The 21,107-nt window shown below is 40.3% G+C and overlaps 1 protein-coding gene across 1 annotated transcript in view; it reads left to right on the forward strand.

Annotated features, from left to right (window-relative positions):
• Positions 1-4,606: 4,606 nt before the first annotated feature.
• cfap58 (cilia and flagella associated protein 58) overlaps positions 4,607-21,107 on the forward strand; it is a 28,489-nt gene continuing 11,988 nt past the window's right edge. The window contains exons 1-18 of the mRNA XM_086307891.1: positions 4,607-4,703; positions 6,096-6,365; positions 6,548-6,696; positions 6,785-6,935; positions 7,295-7,489; positions 10,886-11,023; positions 11,209-11,368; positions 11,977-12,059; positions 15,347-15,538; positions 15,626-15,787; positions 15,963-16,109; positions 17,522-17,662; positions 17,731-17,954; positions 18,303-18,411; positions 18,496-18,600; positions 18,794-18,913; positions 19,123-19,247; positions 19,345-19,444. Of these exons, the coding sequence (XP_086164017.1) occupies positions 4,698-4,703; positions 6,096-6,365; positions 6,548-6,696; positions 6,785-6,935; positions 7,295-7,489; positions 10,886-11,023; positions 11,209-11,368; positions 11,977-12,059; positions 15,347-15,538; positions 15,626-15,787; positions 15,963-16,109; positions 17,522-17,662; positions 17,731-17,954; positions 18,303-18,411; positions 18,496-18,600; positions 18,794-18,913; positions 19,123-19,247; positions 19,345-19,444 (2,577 nt within the window). The 5' untranslated portion in view covers positions 4,607-4,697. The remainder of the gene's footprint in view (positions 4,704-6,095; positions 6,366-6,547; positions 6,697-6,784; positions 6,936-7,294; positions 7,490-10,885; positions 11,024-11,208; positions 11,369-11,976; positions 12,060-15,346; positions 15,539-15,625; positions 15,788-15,962; positions 16,110-17,521; positions 17,663-17,730; positions 17,955-18,302; positions 18,412-18,495; positions 18,601-18,793; positions 18,914-19,122; positions 19,248-19,344; positions 19,445-21,107) is intronic.

The raw sequence follows: 21,107 nt of genomic DNA on the forward strand, positions 1-21,107 counted from the left end.
AAAGTCTTTTTAAACATTCATTATGGGGACTACAAGCCCATAAATAAATAACATAGTCATATTTGTTAAACACTTTTGAGTACAGTTTGTTGTTGAAAAAAAAAGGCATCCTTTGATTGAAGAAAGGATGTACAGTAATAATAGACATGCAAACAAAAGCTACTTAAAAGCCAGCAGCAGACAGCTGCAAGTAATACATATGCAGACGTATTACTTCAGCCTGGAGTAATGTATGAAACTACATTACAAACTAAAGTGCAGAAAACAGATCACAGTTTAAGAAAAAAGTTTGTTACTACCATGTAAATAATAACTGAAATTAACATCCGTTGTCTCACGCCCTCTCAACATTATATATATATATATATATATATATATATATATATATATATATGTATATATATATATATATATATATATATATATATATATATATATATATATACATATATATATATATATATATGCACATACATCATTGTTGTGTGTGTGTGCGTGTAGAAGAAACTACAATGCACATCGACTATATTGGCTGGGTGCGAACTGTAGTAGGGTATGCTTAGTGACACATTATAACATGATGTAACAGTGTCCATAACATACGTGAGTGATGGAAATGTTCTAAATCCTAGAAATTAGTTTAATAATAAAATAATATAGAGACAGATTATATATATATATATACACACATATATATATATATAACACACGACTATCTATATTTGGGGACAGTACTTGTTTTCAAGAATGTACAAGTCTATATTCTATTCTATTATTTTTATATCCATCTACTGCTTTATATTGTAGCGCTGCAGAATTGTACACAAAGTAGAGAATTATGTATGTTTAATTGTATACAAAACAAAAGAGAATGGTGCACCACACTGTGCTGTATATCTCATTGTCTATTACACAGAGAATCTCAGAGAAGGTTGCAGCGAGCTAGTTTTTATAGTAATGTACATTTGCAAATGTACCTGTTGAATTGTTTTTGCACCTTCCACACCCCACACTGCTTATGTATTCATTATGGAGAGGAGTATTGCTCTGTGTTAGGTTAACATCATTAGACCTTTTTTTAGACCTTTTTGGCTACTGCAGTTAAACATTTTTGAATCTACTTTGGCATGAAAGAATCGGTACGGTGCTCTCTTGCAATCTTCACACATTAGAGCACAGAGATCTAATTGTAGGTTATATTTATGGAATTCACAAACTGTGCAGACTGATAATATTTGACAGTGTATATGTGTATATTTCAGTATATGTGTAACAGAAGCAGTGCTTTGTGCTGCTGTTTTGGAACTGATGTAAGGGGGGCTCCAAATGTTTGATTTTTGTTGGAAACTGAAGCATGTGCAACTTACTGAACATTCTCCTGGATTTCGCACTCAAGTGGAGGTCGAGCATTGCAGCAGCTGCTAAAAGTTACTCCAGACATTCAGTTCACTGCTGTACATTGCCAAAAAGAAAAGGACAAGAAACATGTCATATACATTCTGACAACTGGTGCTATTTAAAAACATCTGTGGTGCTTTTTTTTTTTAAGTTAGGTATTTCCTTGCTTCAGACAAAATGTAGCTACACAATCCTGTACTGTATTGCAATGTAGGTTGTTGTCTGGCCAGTCGTTTGTCCTGGTTCTCTTATATGTTCCAGGAGGTTTTCTTTGACTGCTGTTGTTTCAGGGAATACACAGATTCAATTGGAGTAACATTTGGAGTGGCAAATTTGAAAGCAAGGAAATTTAATGGGTAATTCACTCAAAAACACATCATGATGATTTTTTTTAACTGATTTTTTTTTTGTGTGTGTGGAGACTTTAGAGTTGTTTAAAGTTTTCTGTATTTGTGGTTGCAAATTGTATCCACACATTGTGTTTGGTGCTGAGTAAACAAACAAGGTCACCGTGACTTTCAATAGTCATCAACATCATTTAAAATCCCTGGAGAAGCATTGTTTAAGATCAAAGAATCATGCTAACTCCCAGCAGGTGCTCTTTAATGCTAGGTGGTAGGTTAAACCGATGGGGTATAATTCAACTTACCCCAAAAATCCCCATGAGAGGAGCAGCCTGTAGCATCGCTATGTTTGAAGACCAGAAAAAGCATCTAAAAAGTGTTTCCTAAAGATGCTTTTTCAACCTACTCACATACTCCTTTGGCTCATTGTGTACTAAGTTCAAATATCACGTGAAACCTTTTGAAAACTTTCTTTCTTTCTCATCACAAAATGCAATACAATGTTTTATTTCTTTTAAACAGAACTGTGCTCATTGTCTTCTCTTAATTGTTCAGTCTTCCTGTGACATAAAGGAATGCTTTGAGTTACAGTGCATCTGGAAAACAACACAAACATAAGTGTGTTCATTGTTAATTACAGGAGTAGACAACTCAGTACCTCAAAATGTCTTTTCATGGAAATCTTTAGTCCAAATGTGTATTTCATCCATTTTTATGTTCCCCATCTCTGAGAAATCAGTCCTCGTGATGCTTTTTGATATTTGTTGGCACAAACACTAACAGGAATGTATGACTATTGTAATCACTGCTCACCTCCCCACTCTTCCTAAAAATTGAAGCTTTTAAAGCATCTAAATTGAACTGTCAATTTTTTGTATCTCAAATGTCTTGGTATGCTTGTTGTAGTTGTATATTCATAATGGTGTATATTACATCAGTTTTTATTTATTAAAATGTTTAAATTTTCTAACATGACTTTTGTGTTGCTGTTTTTTTTCCCCGTTTTTGTAAAATGGTACTCAGCATTTGATGTAAAAGAAAATGAAACTACAAACCAAATACATGTAAACTTCATTCTTAGAGTGATGATTAAAGGAAAGGATTCCAGAAACTGCTGAGATTTCTGTAAATAAACAGACATAGTTTGAGAAAATACTGCTTTAAACTCCTAAGACCCGAACTCTTCCATGGCATGCATTTTTAATTTCTCTTTGATATTTGGGCATATTGGGACCTGATGAATGTAAAAACAATGAATCACCAGATTTTTTTTTTTTTACCTGATTTTTGTTCCTAAGAAAAATGAGATGAGGATATTCGTTTTAAATTTTGATGGAACAGTGGCAGTATGATGTCCTCGTAAGTGGATATCAGGCCCTTGTAGAGCAAAATTTTGTATTTTGGTCTAGACAACCCAAAATGTGATGTCCACATATGTGGACTCCAGGTCCTAGGAGGTTAATATTTTTGACATTTTGGCTATAAATTGCAGATTTCTTTGTAAAACACTACTTAAAAATGCATACATTACTTTTACGCTGATGATCATGCAACATGGCAGTTTTCAGTGACATTAATGGAAAGCAATTACAGTTGAAAGGGAACATTAGAGTAACTACACTTATACGTGCTACTATAGCCCATTGCCTTCAGAACTGCTGACATTACACAGTTTCTGCAGATTTGTGACTGTGGAGGCCATCTGAGTGCAGTGAACTCATTGTCATAGTCAAGAAAGCAATTTGATTTGAGCTTTGTGCCATGGTGCGCCATCCTGCTGCAAGCAGCCAGTAAAACAGTGGTGTGCAGTGGTCCTAAAAGGATGGACATGGTTGGTAGGATGTGTTATTTAATTACACAACCAGCAACAGTTTGAGCTACAGTCTGGATAGATTCATAATTTCATGTTGTCTACATCAAATTCTGACTTTCCCATCAGAATGTCACAGCAGAAATCCAGACTCATCAATCAGCATTTTCCCATCTTCTTGTTCCCAACTAAATTGTTGGTGAGGATGCAGACAACTTATACTGTACTCAGTTTTCTGTTCTTAGCTGATAAGAGTGTTTTTGCTATTATTGAAAATTAGCAACCCTACAGCTTGATATTCTCTTCTTTGTAAAAACAAACAAACAAACAACAACAATACCAACAAAAAAAACAGCAGCACAGGTAAGCATTTTTTTTTCAATATTTTATTTTAATTTTTCCAGCATAGAAAAACCCATCAACAAACAAATACAGCTCAAGAAGTAGTGGCACTGTAAAGCGCTTTGGGTGCCTTGAAAAGCGCTATATAAATCCAATCCATTATTATTATTATAACAGGTAAGCATTTTAACTGTGCATCTAGAAAGCCCAGCCGTATAGGGGCACCACAAGCCAGTGTATTCTAATGCTGGTCCCAAGCCGTGATAAATAGGGAGGGTTGTAAATTTCTGGATCGGTTGGGGACTGAGTTATCAGCCTCGACTGCAAACCGGTCCTGCTGAACAACGTGTGCTCAGAATTCTGGGGGGACAAATAAAGAACGTCCCCACTTTTTTTTCTTCCCACTGGCCCTAATCCTGTTCCGTAGGAGAGCACTGTAATCAGCATGTAAAAGTGCTGAATGCGGTCAGACTTCATCTTCTTAAATTCTCTCTAACATTTGCTCACTTTCCTCCATGGTGCAAACTTAGAAAAGAATGACAACTCACGTGACCCCACTGGTCACTACATCTGTGGTCACTGAGACATAAAAACGATATGTATCAAAACTGATTAATAAAGACAGAAAAGAAAAGCGTGTACAAACTAAGGGAAGCTCCGTTCCTTCGTAAATCCCCGAGATCCATGCCTCTCGCGAGATCACGGTTGCTTAGCAACCAATGACACAGCTCTGTTGATAGAAACCCCAGTGCTATGCTAAGGAATTTTACCCAGAAAATATAAAGTGACTTTCACTTGGTAGCATGGAGGTAAGTTTGTCTTGAAAATGGTTTAGTCAGAGTATCACAGACGAACACTGGCTATTAAACGGCTAACTAAGGTGTGAAAAATGTCATTGTTTGACTTTTCATTAAAGCTAAGGAGAGACATTTTAGACTTAGCGCATAATAGCATAAAGCAAGTAGTGGGCTCATCTGTTGTAGAAAGGATTGTCTCAGTGTCCTCATGAGTCTGTGTAAAAAATCTCATACACTCATATTTTATTTATAACAGAACAGAGAAAATATATCTTTTTTTTTAGCGCAAGACATTTTACTATTTCATTAAAAATATTAGATCATTTTGAATTTGATAACAGTAACAAGTCGTAAAAAATCTGGAACAGGGCAAAAAAGGCTGAAAAAGTAAGTGGTTCTAAAAAGAAACAGCATGCGGAACATTTTTTGTAAGCAATTAAGTGAACTGGCAACAGTTCAGTAATATGACTGACTATAAAAAGAGCAGCTTAGAGAAGCAGAAGTTCTCAGAAGTAAAGATAAATATCTGTGCAAGACTGAAAACCAGTATTGGAGTCCGACAGTTTTTGGTCATTCAAGCAGTGTTTCATTAAAAAACAGCAGGACTCTGTCATGGAAATCATTGCATGGGCTCAGCAGCATTTCTCTGTGTGAGAACATAGTTTGCATAAATTGCAATTTATTTGAACTGTTCTGTGGCCAGATGAATCAAAGTTTGAAACTAGTGTTGGAAGTGCATGGACACTGCCTCGTCTTGAATAAAGAAGAGAGGGACCATCTGGCCTCTTGCTATCACTTCAAAGACCTGCATATCTGATACTATGGAGATGCATTAGTGATAGTGGAACTGGCAGCTTGCACATCTGGACAGGCATTATCAATGCTGAGAGGTATATGCACGTTTGCGAGCAACATATGCTGTCATCCAGATAATGTCTTTTCTGGGAAAGCCTTGTATATTTCAATGAGAAAATGCTGTATATCTTGCAACAGCGTGGCTTTGTAGAAGTCCTGAATTGGTTTAAGACACAGCTGTTGCCCCCAGACCCTGAAATAGTCTGACCTTCCACAAAAAGTGCCCTCCAACAGCTGAAATATTATTTCCACTTGCTTTTAGTCAGGGAGGTCTCTTGTTTGTTTGTTTGTTTTTTGTTTCTATCGAGTCAGATTTTCTTATTGGTGCTCACGCATTCCGTCCAAATCTTAACCGAGATAGTTAATTTAATTTTTAATAAAATTTGCTTGTCTTTTTATTTAAATGTGCTTTAAAATAGATGTTTACTTTGATTTTTGTTAAAGGGTTTATGATTTGTATTTGGTCTGATAAAATGACATTGCTTTAAATGTGCTTTAAATACAGTTGATTTGACTGATAGACTTACAGTTTACCTGCTGTGTTTCCAGGAGACGGGATCAACAGGAGAAGACTCTTTTGAGTCCTTGGCAGAGTTTCAGTTGGTCCTCAGTGAGCTGGTTGGCGATGCGAGCATGGACAAAATCCGGGTGGAGTATGAGAAGCTCATCCATGCGCTGAAGAAGTCAAGAGAGAACGAAAAAAGGCTAATGTCTAAATGCAGGGAGCTGAATGCAGAGATTGTGTCCACCTCAACTAAGGTGGCTGCAGCCCTGAAATTATCCCAGGAAGATGCAACAACAATAACATCACTAAAAAGGGTATGTGCCCCGAACACAAGAACTACAGCATAGTGCAGAATAGCTTATTCATTTAGGTGCTTGACCATAGCAATCATTTTCTGATCATGAGGTAACGGGTATAGAAATGTTTTGTTTTTGTTTTTTTACGTTTTCTTTATCATGTAGCTTCTGCTAAAGAAAATAATTTGCTTACATTGTAGGAGCTGGATAAAGCCTGGAAAATGGTTGATGCTGCTCATGATAAAGAGAAGAAGGACAAAGAGACAATCAGGAAACTACAAGAAGATGTTTCCAACCTAACAAAAATGGCTGAAATTCAGACTGGGTTTTCCAGGGACCAAGAACAGAAGTGTGTCTGTGGCCCATTCTTTTGACTGTACAGATGTCGGATTAAACCATTTTTAACATGTCTGTGTGTTTTTTCTTTTGGTTTTTAGTGATCTATTTAACATGATTGATGAGCTGACCAAAGAGAGGGATAAGCTGCTGACTACAGCAGAGGGTCTGAGAGAAAAACTAAACAAAGCCATTGCAACCCAGCAAGAGATAGAGGCCAAACGAGAGCGTGCCATGGAGAGTATTTCACAGGTAAAAGCATTTGTATCTAATAATGCAACACACAGCAAGGATTAGTGATTTAAACTTTGCCTGCAAAACAGAAACTCTGTTAATAATGGGTGTCTGTAATTACATATTTAAATGAATTGTAATAATTTTCAAATATGACACAGTATTACTACCCCTGAGTGTATTACCCCTGTCTCAACAAACCCCAATACACATAAACATGCACTAATGTAGTATTTTCTGGTTCTATAGATGACTTCATGCAGTTTCTATTAGCATGTTTTGGTCTCGAGGTAGGATTGCATGACCATTGACTCTGACAAACACAATAAAATTCCACTCTAACTCCAGACTACTGCTTGTTTCCTGTCTAAACCCAGCTCCAACAGGAGCTTCAGGTGCAACAGAATGAGATTTCCCGTGAGATGAGGCTGAAGGAAAAGCTGGATAAGGAGGTAAAGCAGATGCATGTCGATATGGAGGCCAGGATGGGTGAAATCAAAGTTCTGAATCTGCAAGGCCAAAAGGCTAAAGAGGAGCAGCAGAAACTGGAGCAGCAGCTAAAAGAGCTAAAAGTAAGCAAGGAAGTGGGATGGATTATATTTCTGGTGTGACATGTTCAAAAGTAACTGCTATTGTAGTTATTGTCTCAGCTAAAACCATAGGTTATTATTGCATGAATCTTTTTTGTTAGTTGTATGTTGTGTATTTTACATATTTAGATGTTGTGCTTAAAAGGAAAAAAAAATGCCTCAAATTCTTGCGAAAACTTACTTTTTCTTACTTTACAAGAATTTGTAATAATTACCTTTACAAATAAGTATAGCGAATTAGCTCCTATTTCAATTTCAAACTTCCATACTTGTTACTTCCATACAAAGTAACAGACAGTCCAAAAAAGAAGTGAGGAAGAGTGTGCAGTCAGGGCAGAGTGGGTGGAAACAAGTGCAAGGGGTGATTTGGGATAGAAAGACAGCAGCACGAGTGAAAGGGAATTTTCACAGGTTTTTAGTGAGGTTTTGTGTGGTTTTGATGCTGCCACTAAAGAAAAAGACAGGAAACTGAGCTGGAGGTGGCAGAGCAGAGTTGCAGTGACACAGCTTCTTTCTAGTAAGATAAGATAAGATAACTCTTTATTGTCATTGCACAGTCATACATAGTACAGTAGTACAATGAAATTGGAAAAACTGTCCTACGTCGGCACTACATATAACACAACACGACACGATATGACACATCACAACGTAACAAACAACACAACACAGTATATTAACTTAGTATAAAAAAGAAGAATAAGTGTATGTGTATTGCACACTGTTATTATTGCACATTAATTATTATTGCACCTTGTTATAAATATAAATATTATTGTTATCGTTTTAAACATTGTTACCTCCCCCTAAAAAGTCCAGGGAGGTAGCCAGTCAGGTCAGCTATTTACATTGATCAGGGCCATTGCTCTGTTGTAAAAGCTGTCCTTGAGTCTATTTGTTCGGGACCTCAGCAGCCTGAACCTCCTGCCAGACGGCAGCAGCTTAAACACCCGGTGTCCTGGGTGTGTGCAGTCCCGTAGGATGCTGCGTGCCCTCTTGAGACAGCGAGTGCTGTACAGGTCCTTCAGGGAGGGAAGAGGATGTCCAATGATTTTTTGGGCCATGTTGATGACCCTCTGGAGTGCCTTTCTGTGTGCTGTGGTGCAGCTGGAGAACCACACACCGATGCAATATGTCAGCACACTTTCAATGGAGCAGCGGTAGAAGACGGTCAGCAGCTCCTTCTTCAGGTCCATTTTTCTGAGGATTCTCAGAAAGTGGAGACGCTGTTGGGCCTTCTTTAAGACCGCAGAGGTGTTAGAGCTCCATTGGAGGTCTGTGTCTATGTGCACACCCAGAAACTTGAAACTGGAGACCCTTTCCACGCACTCCCCGTTGATGCTGACAGGCTGCAGCTTGGACTTCCTCCTTCTGAAGTCAACTACCAGTTCTTTTGTTTTGGTGGTATTGAGGTCCAGGTTGTTGTCTGCACACCAATCTGACAGCCTCTGAACTTCAGCTCTGTATGCAGTCTCATCTCCCCCTGAGATGAGCCCCTAACTAACACAGTCATGTGTGTACAGAGTGTACAGTAGGGGACTCAGTACACAGCCTTGTGGAGAGCCGGTGTTGAGGCTGAGGGCTGAGGAAAGATGAGGCCCCACTCTAACTCTCTGTACACGGTCTGAGAGGAAGTCTCTGATCCAGCGGCAGGTGGTGGAAGGAAGTCCAATTTCCAGCAGTTTATCTATTAGTCTGTCCGGGAGTATCGTATTGAAAGCAGAGCTAAAGTCAACAAAGAGCAGCCTGGCGTAACGGCCCTGCACTTCCAGGTGAGAGATGGTGGTGTGGAGCGTTGTAGCAATGGCATCTTCAGTTGATCTGTTAGCTCTGTATGCAAACTGGAGCGGGTCGAGTGTGGGTGGCAGGCAGGACATGATGTGACGTCGGACCAGTTTCTCAAAGCACTTCATTATAACAGGTGTTAGAGCAACTGGTCGGTAGTCGTTGAGGCTGCTAATGTTGGTACGCTTTGGCAGTGGGACAATTGTGGCTGACTTTAGGCACGGCGGGATGCAGGACTGGGACAGTGAAGTGTTGAAGATCTTAGTGAAGACCCCAGCCAGCTGGTCTGCACACTCTTTTAGAAAAGGATCGAAGACCACTTCACCACCAACAACTCACGACAGGTATGGCAGGGAGTTCAGCACTTAACCAACTACAAACCTGGCAATACCACGTTGACTGAGGGTAACGCGGAGCTTGCAGAGGAGCTGAACCACTTCTTCGCACGCTTTGAGGTGAAGGGACCAGAGGCAGCAGCAGCAAAAACATCGGACAGCAGCAGCCCAAGCCTCATAGTGCAGGAATATGAGGTGAGGCGCACACTGAGGGCAGTGAACCCCAGGAAGGCCAAGTATTGTCTTGATGCATCCTCAATCATCCAGGTAAGTAAATCCCAAAAGGTTGATTGTGTTCATCTGGACGCAGCGTTTTCAGTGGGAGAAACGTTTGGTCACTCATCCAAGTGACTTCTTCAGTCTCAGCTGACTGCAGGTTTCCCCAATCTTATAAACAGGACATTTGCATAATGACTGAAGCTAATGAATGAACAATGAGCTGGGGGTCAGTTCCTTGATCATTAATATGCAAATTCTCATGACCATTGATCAACAAACACTGATCAAGGTAAACTGATCATTGATCAATGGCCATGAGTCCCATTCACACAGGTGGGGAATGGTTGCAATCACAGCATTGTCAGATGGTGATAGATGTACCCTTAGGCCCCCTCCTCGATTCAGAGATGGTCTTTCCCTTTTCACGTAAATGGCCTCCTTGACTCTGTGCTCAAACCAGCGTTCCTCCTTGTCCAGGATGTGAACATCCTCATCAGTGAAAGAGTGTCCACTGGCCTGTAGGTGTACATAAACTGCGGAGTCCTGGCCTGACGAGGTTGCTCTTCTGTGTTGTGCCATCCGCTTCACCAGAGGTTGTTTGGTTTCCCCGATGTATAAATCCTGGGAATCCTCCTGGCACTTAACAGCTCACACTATGTTATTCTGTTTGTGTCGAGGGACCCGATCCCTGCGGTGGACTAATTTTTGGCACACCTTGTTTTGGGATTTAAAAACTACAGAGAAAAATCTTTAGAAAAAATGTGTCTCAACTGTTCCGATACTCCTGTCACATACAGGATCACTACAGGTTTTCTCTTAGGCAGCAGTTGTCCTTCCCTCCTGGATCGGCTGGAGCTTTCTTTAGCTGCCTTCCTAGATTTGACAAATGTCCAGCTGGGATAACCACATTTACTCAGGGCCTCTTTCTAGTATTTTAGGGTCCTTACCTAAAGGTCAGGGTTTTGTGACTTGGCAATATGTGAATAAAATTGAATTGATTTGAAAGAAAGAATACATATTTGTTCTCTAACTGCAACAGATTTTGAATGAAAAGTCAACCAAGGAGTTGGAGCAGATGCAGACGAAGAACACCAAGCTGCAGCACGAGTGTGAGCAGCTGTCATCAACCAAAGAACACCTCTCCCTGCAAAATCAACAGAATATAAATGAGCTTAAGGTACACTGTTGTCCACTAATGTACACTTAAACAGTCACAACATGGTACTGTTCAGAGAGTTCATTAAGACATATCAGAATGTAGTCAGCGTCAGTGTCCTGCATGTACAATGACATATGCTGTCCATATCCCTCTTTCATCACTGTGTGTAATGTTTCAAACACCCTGCTGCCCCCACTGGTCAGATGAGAGAGGAGGAGGTGAGTCAGTTGCGTCAGGAAGTTGCCAAACAAACAAAGATGAGAGAAGCCATCCAGAAGAAGTTCCACCAGATAGAGGATCAGAAAGCTGATGTGGATGTGCAACGGGAGACCCTGAAAGCACAGATCGCTGGTCTGGAGAAAGGTAAAGGAGCTTACCTTATGACTCATGAAACACAAGCACATGACCGTCTGACATCTGCAACTTTGAAGTAGAAATTTTACAGGCGTATACTGAATAATATATAATTTTGAGGCAGTGACAGTAATCACTATGATAAAAAAACAAACAAAAAAAAACAAACTGTAAGCCAGAATGTAAGTGGCTTTTTGGTATTACGAACAAAATCCTGCAATGAAAAATCCTTTGAAGGAGTTTGGAGAACGTGTTTCTTTTGTGGCCATGGATACATATTGTATTGGTGGCTGACTTAATGAGGCCAAAAAGTAAGAAAGTGTTAAGATTGTTAGAAATGCACACAAACACCTGATCAGAACAGAGTAGAGGGATGCAGCACTAAGTGTTAGTTTGATCTACTTTTGTGTGCTACCGTCATTTTCATTAATGAGTGAGACACCACAAAGCCTTCTAAATTGCAGTGTAATTTTTCAGTGCAATTTCTAGGCCTGAGAAATGACTTCAGATGACACAGCGCCACACTCATGGAAGAAAAATGGTCAATTTTGAAATGTTCAACACAACTGACCGTGAGCAGACATCATTTAGTAATCATCACCCTTCTTCCTCTACAGATCTTGAATCTTCTCAGAAGCAAGTAGAAGCTGACAAGAAAGCCATAGAGGAGCTGATCCGAGAGAGAGACATCTTAAATAAGGTATCCGTTATAGTTTATAGTTCTGTGACACACTATCAACCAAGCTGGGACATTTTATAGGATGTGCTCATTTTGAATCTGATTACAACGTAACCTTTTTAAGCCTCTGAGGTCATAATTATAATACTGTATAATCATCCCTGCACTTCGGGAGAGCAGCATAAACCACTGCTAGTAAATGCTCCTTTGCAATATCAGACAAAAACAAATACCTGAACCCCAAATATGTATTGAGATGATTTACTATATAACATGTTTGCTTTTCACTATGGTTCACGTTCATTTACAGTGAGATGTGTCCAGTACATAAGCATGGGTATTTTGTTGGCTTTAATCTATTTTTGTGGTCTAAGGCTAATATGTATGAAAACTTCAAGTCCACTTAACTGCACTGTTAGGATTAAAACTATGATGATATAGTTTGAGTTCTGCACTTTTGACACAAATTGAAAGCTGTTGGGTCATCTCACCCGTTCTTTTATGAGCATGTTACGCCCCACTTAAAAGCAAAGTGTTGGGGGGTAACAAAGTGAAAAAGAAATGATAAACTTCCCCAAGGTAGATGTCAGTAAAACACGATTCATTACACAACACTACTTAAGCAAGTATGAACACAGGGAAGCTCTGTTCGTCAGGGTCTCCAAGGCCAAAACAACAAACAAAACACCCCCTTTCTAACTAAAAACAAACTGAGTTTTCTCTATCGAAAAACAAAAGTGCATTAGCTGAGCTCCCTGACTGGCCACAAAACAGGAGAAAATGATTGAAACAAAAATGGCAGAGAACCCCTACCTGCTTCCACTGTGGTTCACAGATATCTTAGTAAAGGCACACCCTTACTCACAAAAAAACACAACACACCAAGGTTACACCAAAGTTGTAAATTCACACACACGCAGCCGCAGATTGCTGCCCAAACCACTGCAGCTCACAGCTTGAGCAAAAAGGGGGAAGAAGACAAGGTGTGGTGGTTTGAGATGGCAGTCTGTATGCCCTGGCTGACTAGCTGTAACACACCTCAGCTGCAGCTCATGAGGCAGACCTGGAACACAGGAGAGGGAGAAAAGGCTCTCTCTCACATAGGGAGAGCCACTAGAGGTCAGCGACCGTAACACCCCCCCCACACACACACACACACATAACATATTACATAAAATAAAACAGACATACTTTTAACACATACCACCGAGTTCGTTAGGGAGTTTAACACTGCGTCCTGGACAGTGCACCAGCTACCACATTGTCCATACCTCTCTTATGTCTGATGTCTATGTTGTACTCTTGAGCAAGCAATGCCCAACTCATCAATCTCTGGTTGTGATTGAAGGGTTCCTTTGGACTGCACAAACGAGTCAAAGGAGCCACTACTGTCGACAAATTCCAGCAGAAACATCTGTAGTAGCCCACTAGACCCAAGAAGCGCCTGAGCTCCCGTCTTGTGGTGGACACAGGGTAGCTCAGGACAGCTTCCACCTTTGCATTTACAGGGCACTCCTGGCAGTGTCCCAGTTGCTTGCCGAGGTATGTCACTACTGCCTTGGCAAATTCACATTTTGCCAGGTTCAAGGTTAGGGAAGCCTGGGCTAAATGACCAAAAACATTCCTTAGTGTGCTAATGTGCTCAGTCCAGCACAACGAATATATCACGATATCATCCAAATACACGTTACAGTTTTTAATGCCTGCTAACACAGAGTTTATAAGCCGTTTGAAAGTGGCTGGTGCATTTCGCATACCAAATGCCATTACTGTGTACTGCAGGAAATGGTCTGGAGTAACAAAAGCTGAAATATTAGAGGCTCTACTAGTTAAAGGAACCTGCCAGTACCCTTTTAACAAATCTAATTTTGTTATGTAGGTAGGTAGGCTCTGTAAGTGTTTGGGAACTGATGAGGCCAATATTGAAATGCTTGCCAGTTCGCATAGGATTTCATAGCCCTCTCTGACCCTCTCTTTACCTCCACCATGCTCACCCTTCAAGATTACCCCTACTCCATTTTGTTTCCTATCTACATCATGGTGGGACAGTTGCATCCTCACACAATACCCTATATCAGGTTATTGTGTGAGGATGCAACTCTAGTCCTCGAGAGCTACTGCCCTGCAGCTTTTTGATCCCTAGCATCCCTATTCCAACACAGCTGAATCAAATGGTTGAATTAACTCTTCAGCATGTCTTCCAGTTTGGCAAAGGTCTGGAAACAAGCCATTAATTTGATTCAGGTATGTTGGAACAAGAATGCATCTAAAAGCTGCAGGACAGTAACTCTCGAAGACTGAAGTTGGAGATCCCTGCCTTAAATCAGCCTTTGTTCTCTCTCCCTTTATCAGTCATAATCTTTATATTTAAAATCCCACTCTCACCTCAACACTCCTGACTTCCCTTCTCTCTCGTTGCCTCCTAACACACCCTGTCCCCCTCCTCCCGCTTTGTCTTCAGCCAAGAGTAGCACAGTTTCCATTGGCACTGCCCAACAGCACCCGGGGCGATTTGTTGTTAACCTGGGCCCTGAGCGATCCAGTGTGGAAATCTCATTCCTGATGACACACATATATATTTGAGAAAGTTTTACACCAGATGCCCTTTCTGACACAACCCTCCCCATTAATCCAGGCTAAGAACCAGCACTAAGAGTACCCTGAATTGTGGTGCTCCTGTGGCTGGATCAGAATCATGAAGGGTTTTCATGGATGTATTTTTTTCTCTACCAAGAAGAAAGCTTTAAGCTGGATGATTGCTGTTGAGGATGTGGCATCTGAGTATTCAGATCACAGGCCAGTTTTAAAAGATTTTGTGCTCTGGGAGCTTAGCAGTGGTTCTGGATGTTGTCTATATCTCTCTTTTCTATGGATGGAGGAGTTTTACCTTGTGTTTTTTAATCTGGTGACAAAACATGCTCGATATTGATATTATTTTTCATGCAGACATTAATACACAAAATCATTTTGTTTGTAATACCAGAAGAGATTCAGTACTGGTTTCCACATTGTTGACTGTGTACACACAGGCTGACATCAAACTCAAGAACATATGTTTAAAAAAATAGTTAAACTTCTCAGTTTTTAATTCAGAATTTTTGTTATTTATTTTTTGTTGTGATAAATGTGTGATTATGATTAACTGATATAGAAGAGGTCTACAGGGTACTTGCCTCAATCACTCTTCATATTCAGTAACCAGTTGTTTCTGTATAACAGTACTAAATGAGTGTGTCTTCCTTTTGGTCCTCAGCAGCTGGAGCCTATGTTAATGCTTACTGTTTTTATGCTTGTATTCCCATGAGCAGAACTTAATCAAAGCTGTGCAGTCAACTGAGAAGCAGCAAAACCTTGTCAAGCTCCTTGAGCAGGACAAGAAAACGTTGGAGCACGAGATCAGCGGCTACCGCCTGGAGGCCCAGAAGCAGCGCAAAATCATCCAGCAGCTGGAGAAAGAGCGTGACCGCTACATCAACGAGACCAGCAACCTCATACAGAAGGCAGGTCTTGCAGGAGGAGCTAGTCTCCTGGATTAGCTTGTTCGTTTTTGGTTTTTTTTACAAATGGGACTTTTCCTCTTTCCACAGGTACAACAAAAAATGAATGATGTAGAAGTTAGAGAAACAGAGATATTTGACTGGAAGAAGAAGGTCACTGAGGCTGCGTGCAAGCTCAAACAGCACGAGAACTTGCTGGAGACTGTCGTGTCTGAAAGGAACCTCTACAGCAAAAACCTCATTGAAACTCAGGTAATAGCAAAGTGATGATGTGAATCACTGCTGGTGTCATCACTCAGCAGAGCTTAATTACACCAGGGAAAGGTTGAACACACCATATTTACAGATGTTTATATTGTAATTCCTCTTCATCTTTTCTCTTCTTCCCTTTTCTGTGTGGTCATTGTGTTCTATCTTTCTCCCTTAGGAAGAGATTGCAGAGATGAAGAGGAAGATGAAGACCATGAACAACCAGGTCACCCGACTCAGAGATGAGATCAGTGGGAAAGAGCTGGCCCTTGCCAAGGATCAACAGGAGCACAAACGCTTAGAGAAAGAAAACGAGACCCTCAAGGTACAGAAAGGTTCCACAGCGGTTCATGATGGAGTGTGGGTCTGACCTCGTCCTTATTTATCTGCTGATTTGTCTTTTTAGTAACTTGACTCTTGTGAAAATATATATTCATTTGAATCCCACCATTGCCATTCTGGATGGTTTTGCCTGTATTGTACAGTTTTCTAAAATTGATTTAATTGATTTAAATTCTTCTTTATAAATGCTTTTATAAAATAGTACAAAATGCCTTCTGCAAAATGTAACTAAAACTTTCACCAGTAGAGGGAAGTGTTTCACTAGAAAATGCTTATTACTTCAGTTGGTCAACACAGTCACTTCCAAGCTAGATGATCCTGGGTTTACACCAACTGTGTGGAGTTTCTCCCTGTGACTGTTTGGGTGGTGCTTCCATGTTTACCATACATGTGGATGGGAGCGTGAATGGTTGATTTTCTCTCTGTTGTTTGCCTGTTGTTTTTACTGTTTCTTTTTTTGGGGGGGAGGTTTGAAAACGGTTGTTTTCCACGTGCTTCAGCTGCTGTTTGTTGCACTACTCTTGACATTTTGAGCTTCCTCTCATGTTGCATTTAGGGTACAGTGGCGTTGCAGTGGAATAATTCCCTCTGTGTCTTTTGTTTATCATCCATGACATCAGTGGAAATCGTAATTGGGTGAATAAAAGATGTGAGGGAGAGTTCATAAGAAACCATGAATCTGTCTGCACTTATACTAGACCGCTAATGTAAATAATGATGTTTGCTGTGAGACAGTGCAGAGTAGAGCAGAGTGACAACAGAGAGTACCTTAAATACCCTGTGAAAAATACCACTTCAATACTGGGATTGGCATTTTAAAAAGAATGTAGCCAACCAATCACAGTTGGGAAAGTTTATTAAGAAATGGTCCCCACTCCTCTGTCCACTTTTTTGCCTTCTCACCAAACAGTTTCTACTTTAACTCTTACAATGTTCGGGATCACAGCATCTCTGAAGTTCATTTAATAAATCATAATCCTAAACATTGGTAATATAAAAACACATATTGCTAAATTGAGAGGTTTTATATCTGATATAGTGATCTAGCTTTTTTATTAGTCTCAGTTGGCATCACTTCTAATCACTTGTGTTGACATTTCAGGCTGAACAGTATTTCCTGAAAATCCTGTCTTGTTCACCAATTTTTTTGATTGCCTTTAATTTTATAATGATCCACTACACAGCACTAGAGAATAAATTTCATTACAGGAGATGGCTTTCACCCACAGGTATTAAACCACTGGAGTGATTTGAATTACTCCAGTGAGTAACTGACAGATTTCAACATGTAAATGGGGGGATTGCAATTATGAATTGGTGGTATATAGATAAAATTGTCTTGAACTGAATTAAATCCATGTTTGCTCCTATCTAAATTTCCTGCATTTCCTACAGGCAGAATTGCAGCTGATCAAGCTCCAGCTGGAAGAAACAAAGCAGTGTGTAGACAGCCAGAAAACAGAGCAGCAAAAACTGCAGAAGATAATATCGGATGCTGATGCTGAGCAGACCCAACAGAAGAAACAACTGGAACAGGTAAAGAAGGAGAAACATAGACGGGTAGAGAGAGACAGAAAAAGACTCTGATTATGTGTTCTCTCAAGGTGATCAGAGAGCGGGACAGCCTGGGCAAGCAGCTGCTGCATAGCAATGACGAGCGTACACTGTTGTATGAGAAGATCAGAATCCAGCAGTCAATCCTAAGCAAGGGGGACTTTCACTACAAGCAGAGGATCGAAGACATCCGCCTGCTCAAGCTGGAGATCAAGAGGCTCAGACGCAAGAAAAGCATCCTTGACAAGACTTTGCCCAACACAGAGGAGCTGAGGTAAAGGGAGGCATTTGTGGCCAATAGTGAAGAAGGAGAAGGAAGGCAAGATACAAGCATTGAGCACAAAAAGGAAAAGGAATGAGGGGACCCGCAGAGCGCAGTATTTAGAGTAAAAGAGCCAAAAGGAGTGAGATGGAAAGATTGTTAGGTAGGAATCGCTGCTGTCAAACAGTAAATTGTTTCACATAGATCCTTTAAAAAATTCCAGTATTTCTTGTGATATTTTCACAATGGATTCATTTTTAAACTCTTAATTAATAGAGTGAAGCAGTAGAATGTTGTTTTTGCCTCCAGTTTGACGGAATTTAAATGGAAATTATGTTAACACGTAATCCTGTATTTTAGGCAAGAGCTGTTTCATCTGCAGAGGCAGCTGCTCAGAGAGAGAGCAAGGAACAGCGTGCTTGAGGAGCAACTGAAGCCGATAAATATTCACAGATGGAGGCAACTAGAGGTGAATGATTTATCCTTGTGTTAGCTCGTAACTTTCATAGCACTAGCTTTTCTTTTTCACATGTTCTAAATGACTGACTTGCAGGGGAGTGACCCTGGTAAATACGAGCTCATCCGTAAGATTCAGTCCTTACAAAAGCGCCTGATCGCCAAAACCCAAGACCTTGAGGAACATGAGCTCTTGTTGCAGGTGAACACCTGAACACTTGTTTTAAACTAACTGATCTAACTAATGATCTTCGCTTTGTACCTGCACAAGCCTCTTTGGATCATTAGTCTTTTGAAGTTTACGCATAAAAATAAGTGTGACTCACAGATGCATGGTCTTCTTTTAAGCCATGTACTTTACCCATAACTTCCTTTCTTTTAATTTTACCATGAAGGAAAAGGAGAAGCTGTATGTGGAGCTAAAGCACATTCTGGCCCGGCAGCCAGGTCCTGAGGCAGCCGAGCAGCTCCAGCAGTGTCAGTGGACCATCCGAGACAGAACCAAAAAGCTCAAGGTCTTGTGCAGAAAATTACAGATTTGTATCATTTGTTTGCGTTTACTTTTTGATATAAATAATGACTTCAATAAAATAATATATATTGTTTTAAAGTCAGAAAATTGGCACCAACATAAAAGACAGTATTTTTTAATATCTATTTTAGACAGATGGCACTGGTTTCTCACATCTCTGACAAAAATATGTTTTTCCATCTTATTTTTCAGGCACTGATAGCAGAGTTGAGGATGCTTGACTCGAAGATGAATGAGTATAAAAGTGAGAATCAAAGACTGGCCACGGAGCTAGCAAACGTTACGAAGAAATACCTAAGTGAGAAAAAGCTCCAAAGGTGAGGCTGATCTTTGTTCTAATTAAAAGCTCCAGTATATAACGCACTGAGAAAACGTTCAGCTGCTCATCCTTTCGTTCACTGTGTGTCTCCTCAGTGAGCAGAGGACAAAGATCAAGGTGGAGCACCCGGAGCTTCTGCCTCAGCTGAGCAGCAAACCCCATTTTACAGGAGGAGGTTTCAGAGTTGATAACCCTGTAAGAAGATAATTTAACTAAAACTAAAACATTCAAAATGAATAGTTCACAAATCATGACATGACCTCGCACCTGTCCATGACCTCAGTAGCATAAGGTTGACCATTTGTTGCTTTCAGTTTTATGTTCTAATATAGTATTTTTGATGTGTGTAAATCTTTGGCAAAATTCCAGCAAAACCTGTACTTAGGTCTTTAAGAGCTTGGCTCTGCAGTACACCAGCATGAATTTATTTATATTGTGCTTTGTTTAATAAGAGTGATTATGCAAATCTTAAAAGAGCAATATAGGTATGAAAGAATATTTGTACGCAGATTAGAAATAGCAGTATGGTTCTGATGGGCAATGTTCCCTCTAAGCTGCGCGCGTGTGCAATTGCGCACTGCTGGCACGGTCTCTGCGCACAGAAAATCTGCATTGCGCACAAAATCTAACCTGAATTGAAATTAAAATTAAAACTTTAACAATTCTGTTTTGCAGTGTTAGTCAGTTAGTGACTGGCTGCTCCCGTGTGGGATTAGAACTACAGTGGGGCAAAAAAGTATTTAGTCAGCCACCGATTGTGCAAGTTCCCCCACCTAAAATGATGACAGAGGTCAGTAATTTGCACCAGAGGTACACTTCAACTGTGAGAGACAGAATGTGAAAAAAAAATCCATGAATCCACATGGTAGGATTTGTAAAGAATTTATTCGTAAATCAGGGTGGAAAATAAGTATTTGGTCAATAACAAAAATACAACTCAATACTTTGTAACATAACCTTTGTTGGCAATAACAGAGGTCAAACGTTTACTATAGGTCTTTACCAGGTTTGCACACACAGTAGCTGGTATTTTGGCCCATTCCTCCATGCAGATCTTCTCGAGAGCAGTGATGTTTTGGGGCTGTCGCCGAGCAACACGGACTTTCAACTCCCGCCACAGATTTTCTATGGGGTTGAGGTCTGGAGACTGGCTAGGCCACTCCAGGACTTTCAAATGCTTCTTACGGAGCCACTCCTTTGTTGCCCGGGCGGTGTGTTTTGGATCATTGTCATGTTGGAAGACCCAGCCTCGTTTCATCTTCAAAGTTCTCACTGATGGAAGGAGGTTTTGGCTCAAAATCTCACGATACATGGCCCCATTCATTCTGTCCTTAACACGGATCAGTCGTCCTGTCCCCTTGGCAGAAAAACAGCCCCATAGCATGATGTTTCCACCCCCATGCTTCACAGTAGGTATGGTGTTCTTGGGATGAAACTCAGTATTCTTCTTCCTCCAAACACGACGAGTTGAGTTTATACCAAAAAGTTCTACTTTGGTTTCATCTGACCACATGACATTCTCCCAATCCTCTGCTGTATCATCCATGTGCTCTTTTTTTTTTTTTTTTTTTTTTTGCCTGTCCCGTTTGGCTCTTTTGCCATCAGAATTGTTGTCTAAAGGCAAAGAAAGATGCCCAACGGATTTACTTTACCAAATTGACCATCCCAGCCTTGCCGTAATGGTCCATTTGATTCACCTTTTATTGTTTATTTTATTTTCACTTACTGAATATGGGACAGACTTGACTGGGGGAAAGAAGGGGAGAAAGAAAGAGGGAAAGAGAAACAGCTGAGAAGAGGGACGGGGGAGAAGGGCAAAAAACATAAACCAACAGAATGAGCAGAAAAAAAAAGAAAA

This window comes from Aulonocara sp. 'chitande type north' Nkhata Bay, linkage group LG10, assembly GCF_057382095.1.
Source record: "Aulonocara sp. 'chitande type north' Nkhata Bay isolate Kocher_YH1m ecotype deep benthic linkage group LG10, A_spYH_male_GT1.1, whole genome shotgun sequence".
Lineage (NCBI taxonomy): Eukaryota > Metazoa > Chordata > Actinopteri > Cichliformes > Cichlidae > Aulonocara > Aulonocara sp. 'chitande type north' Nkhata Bay.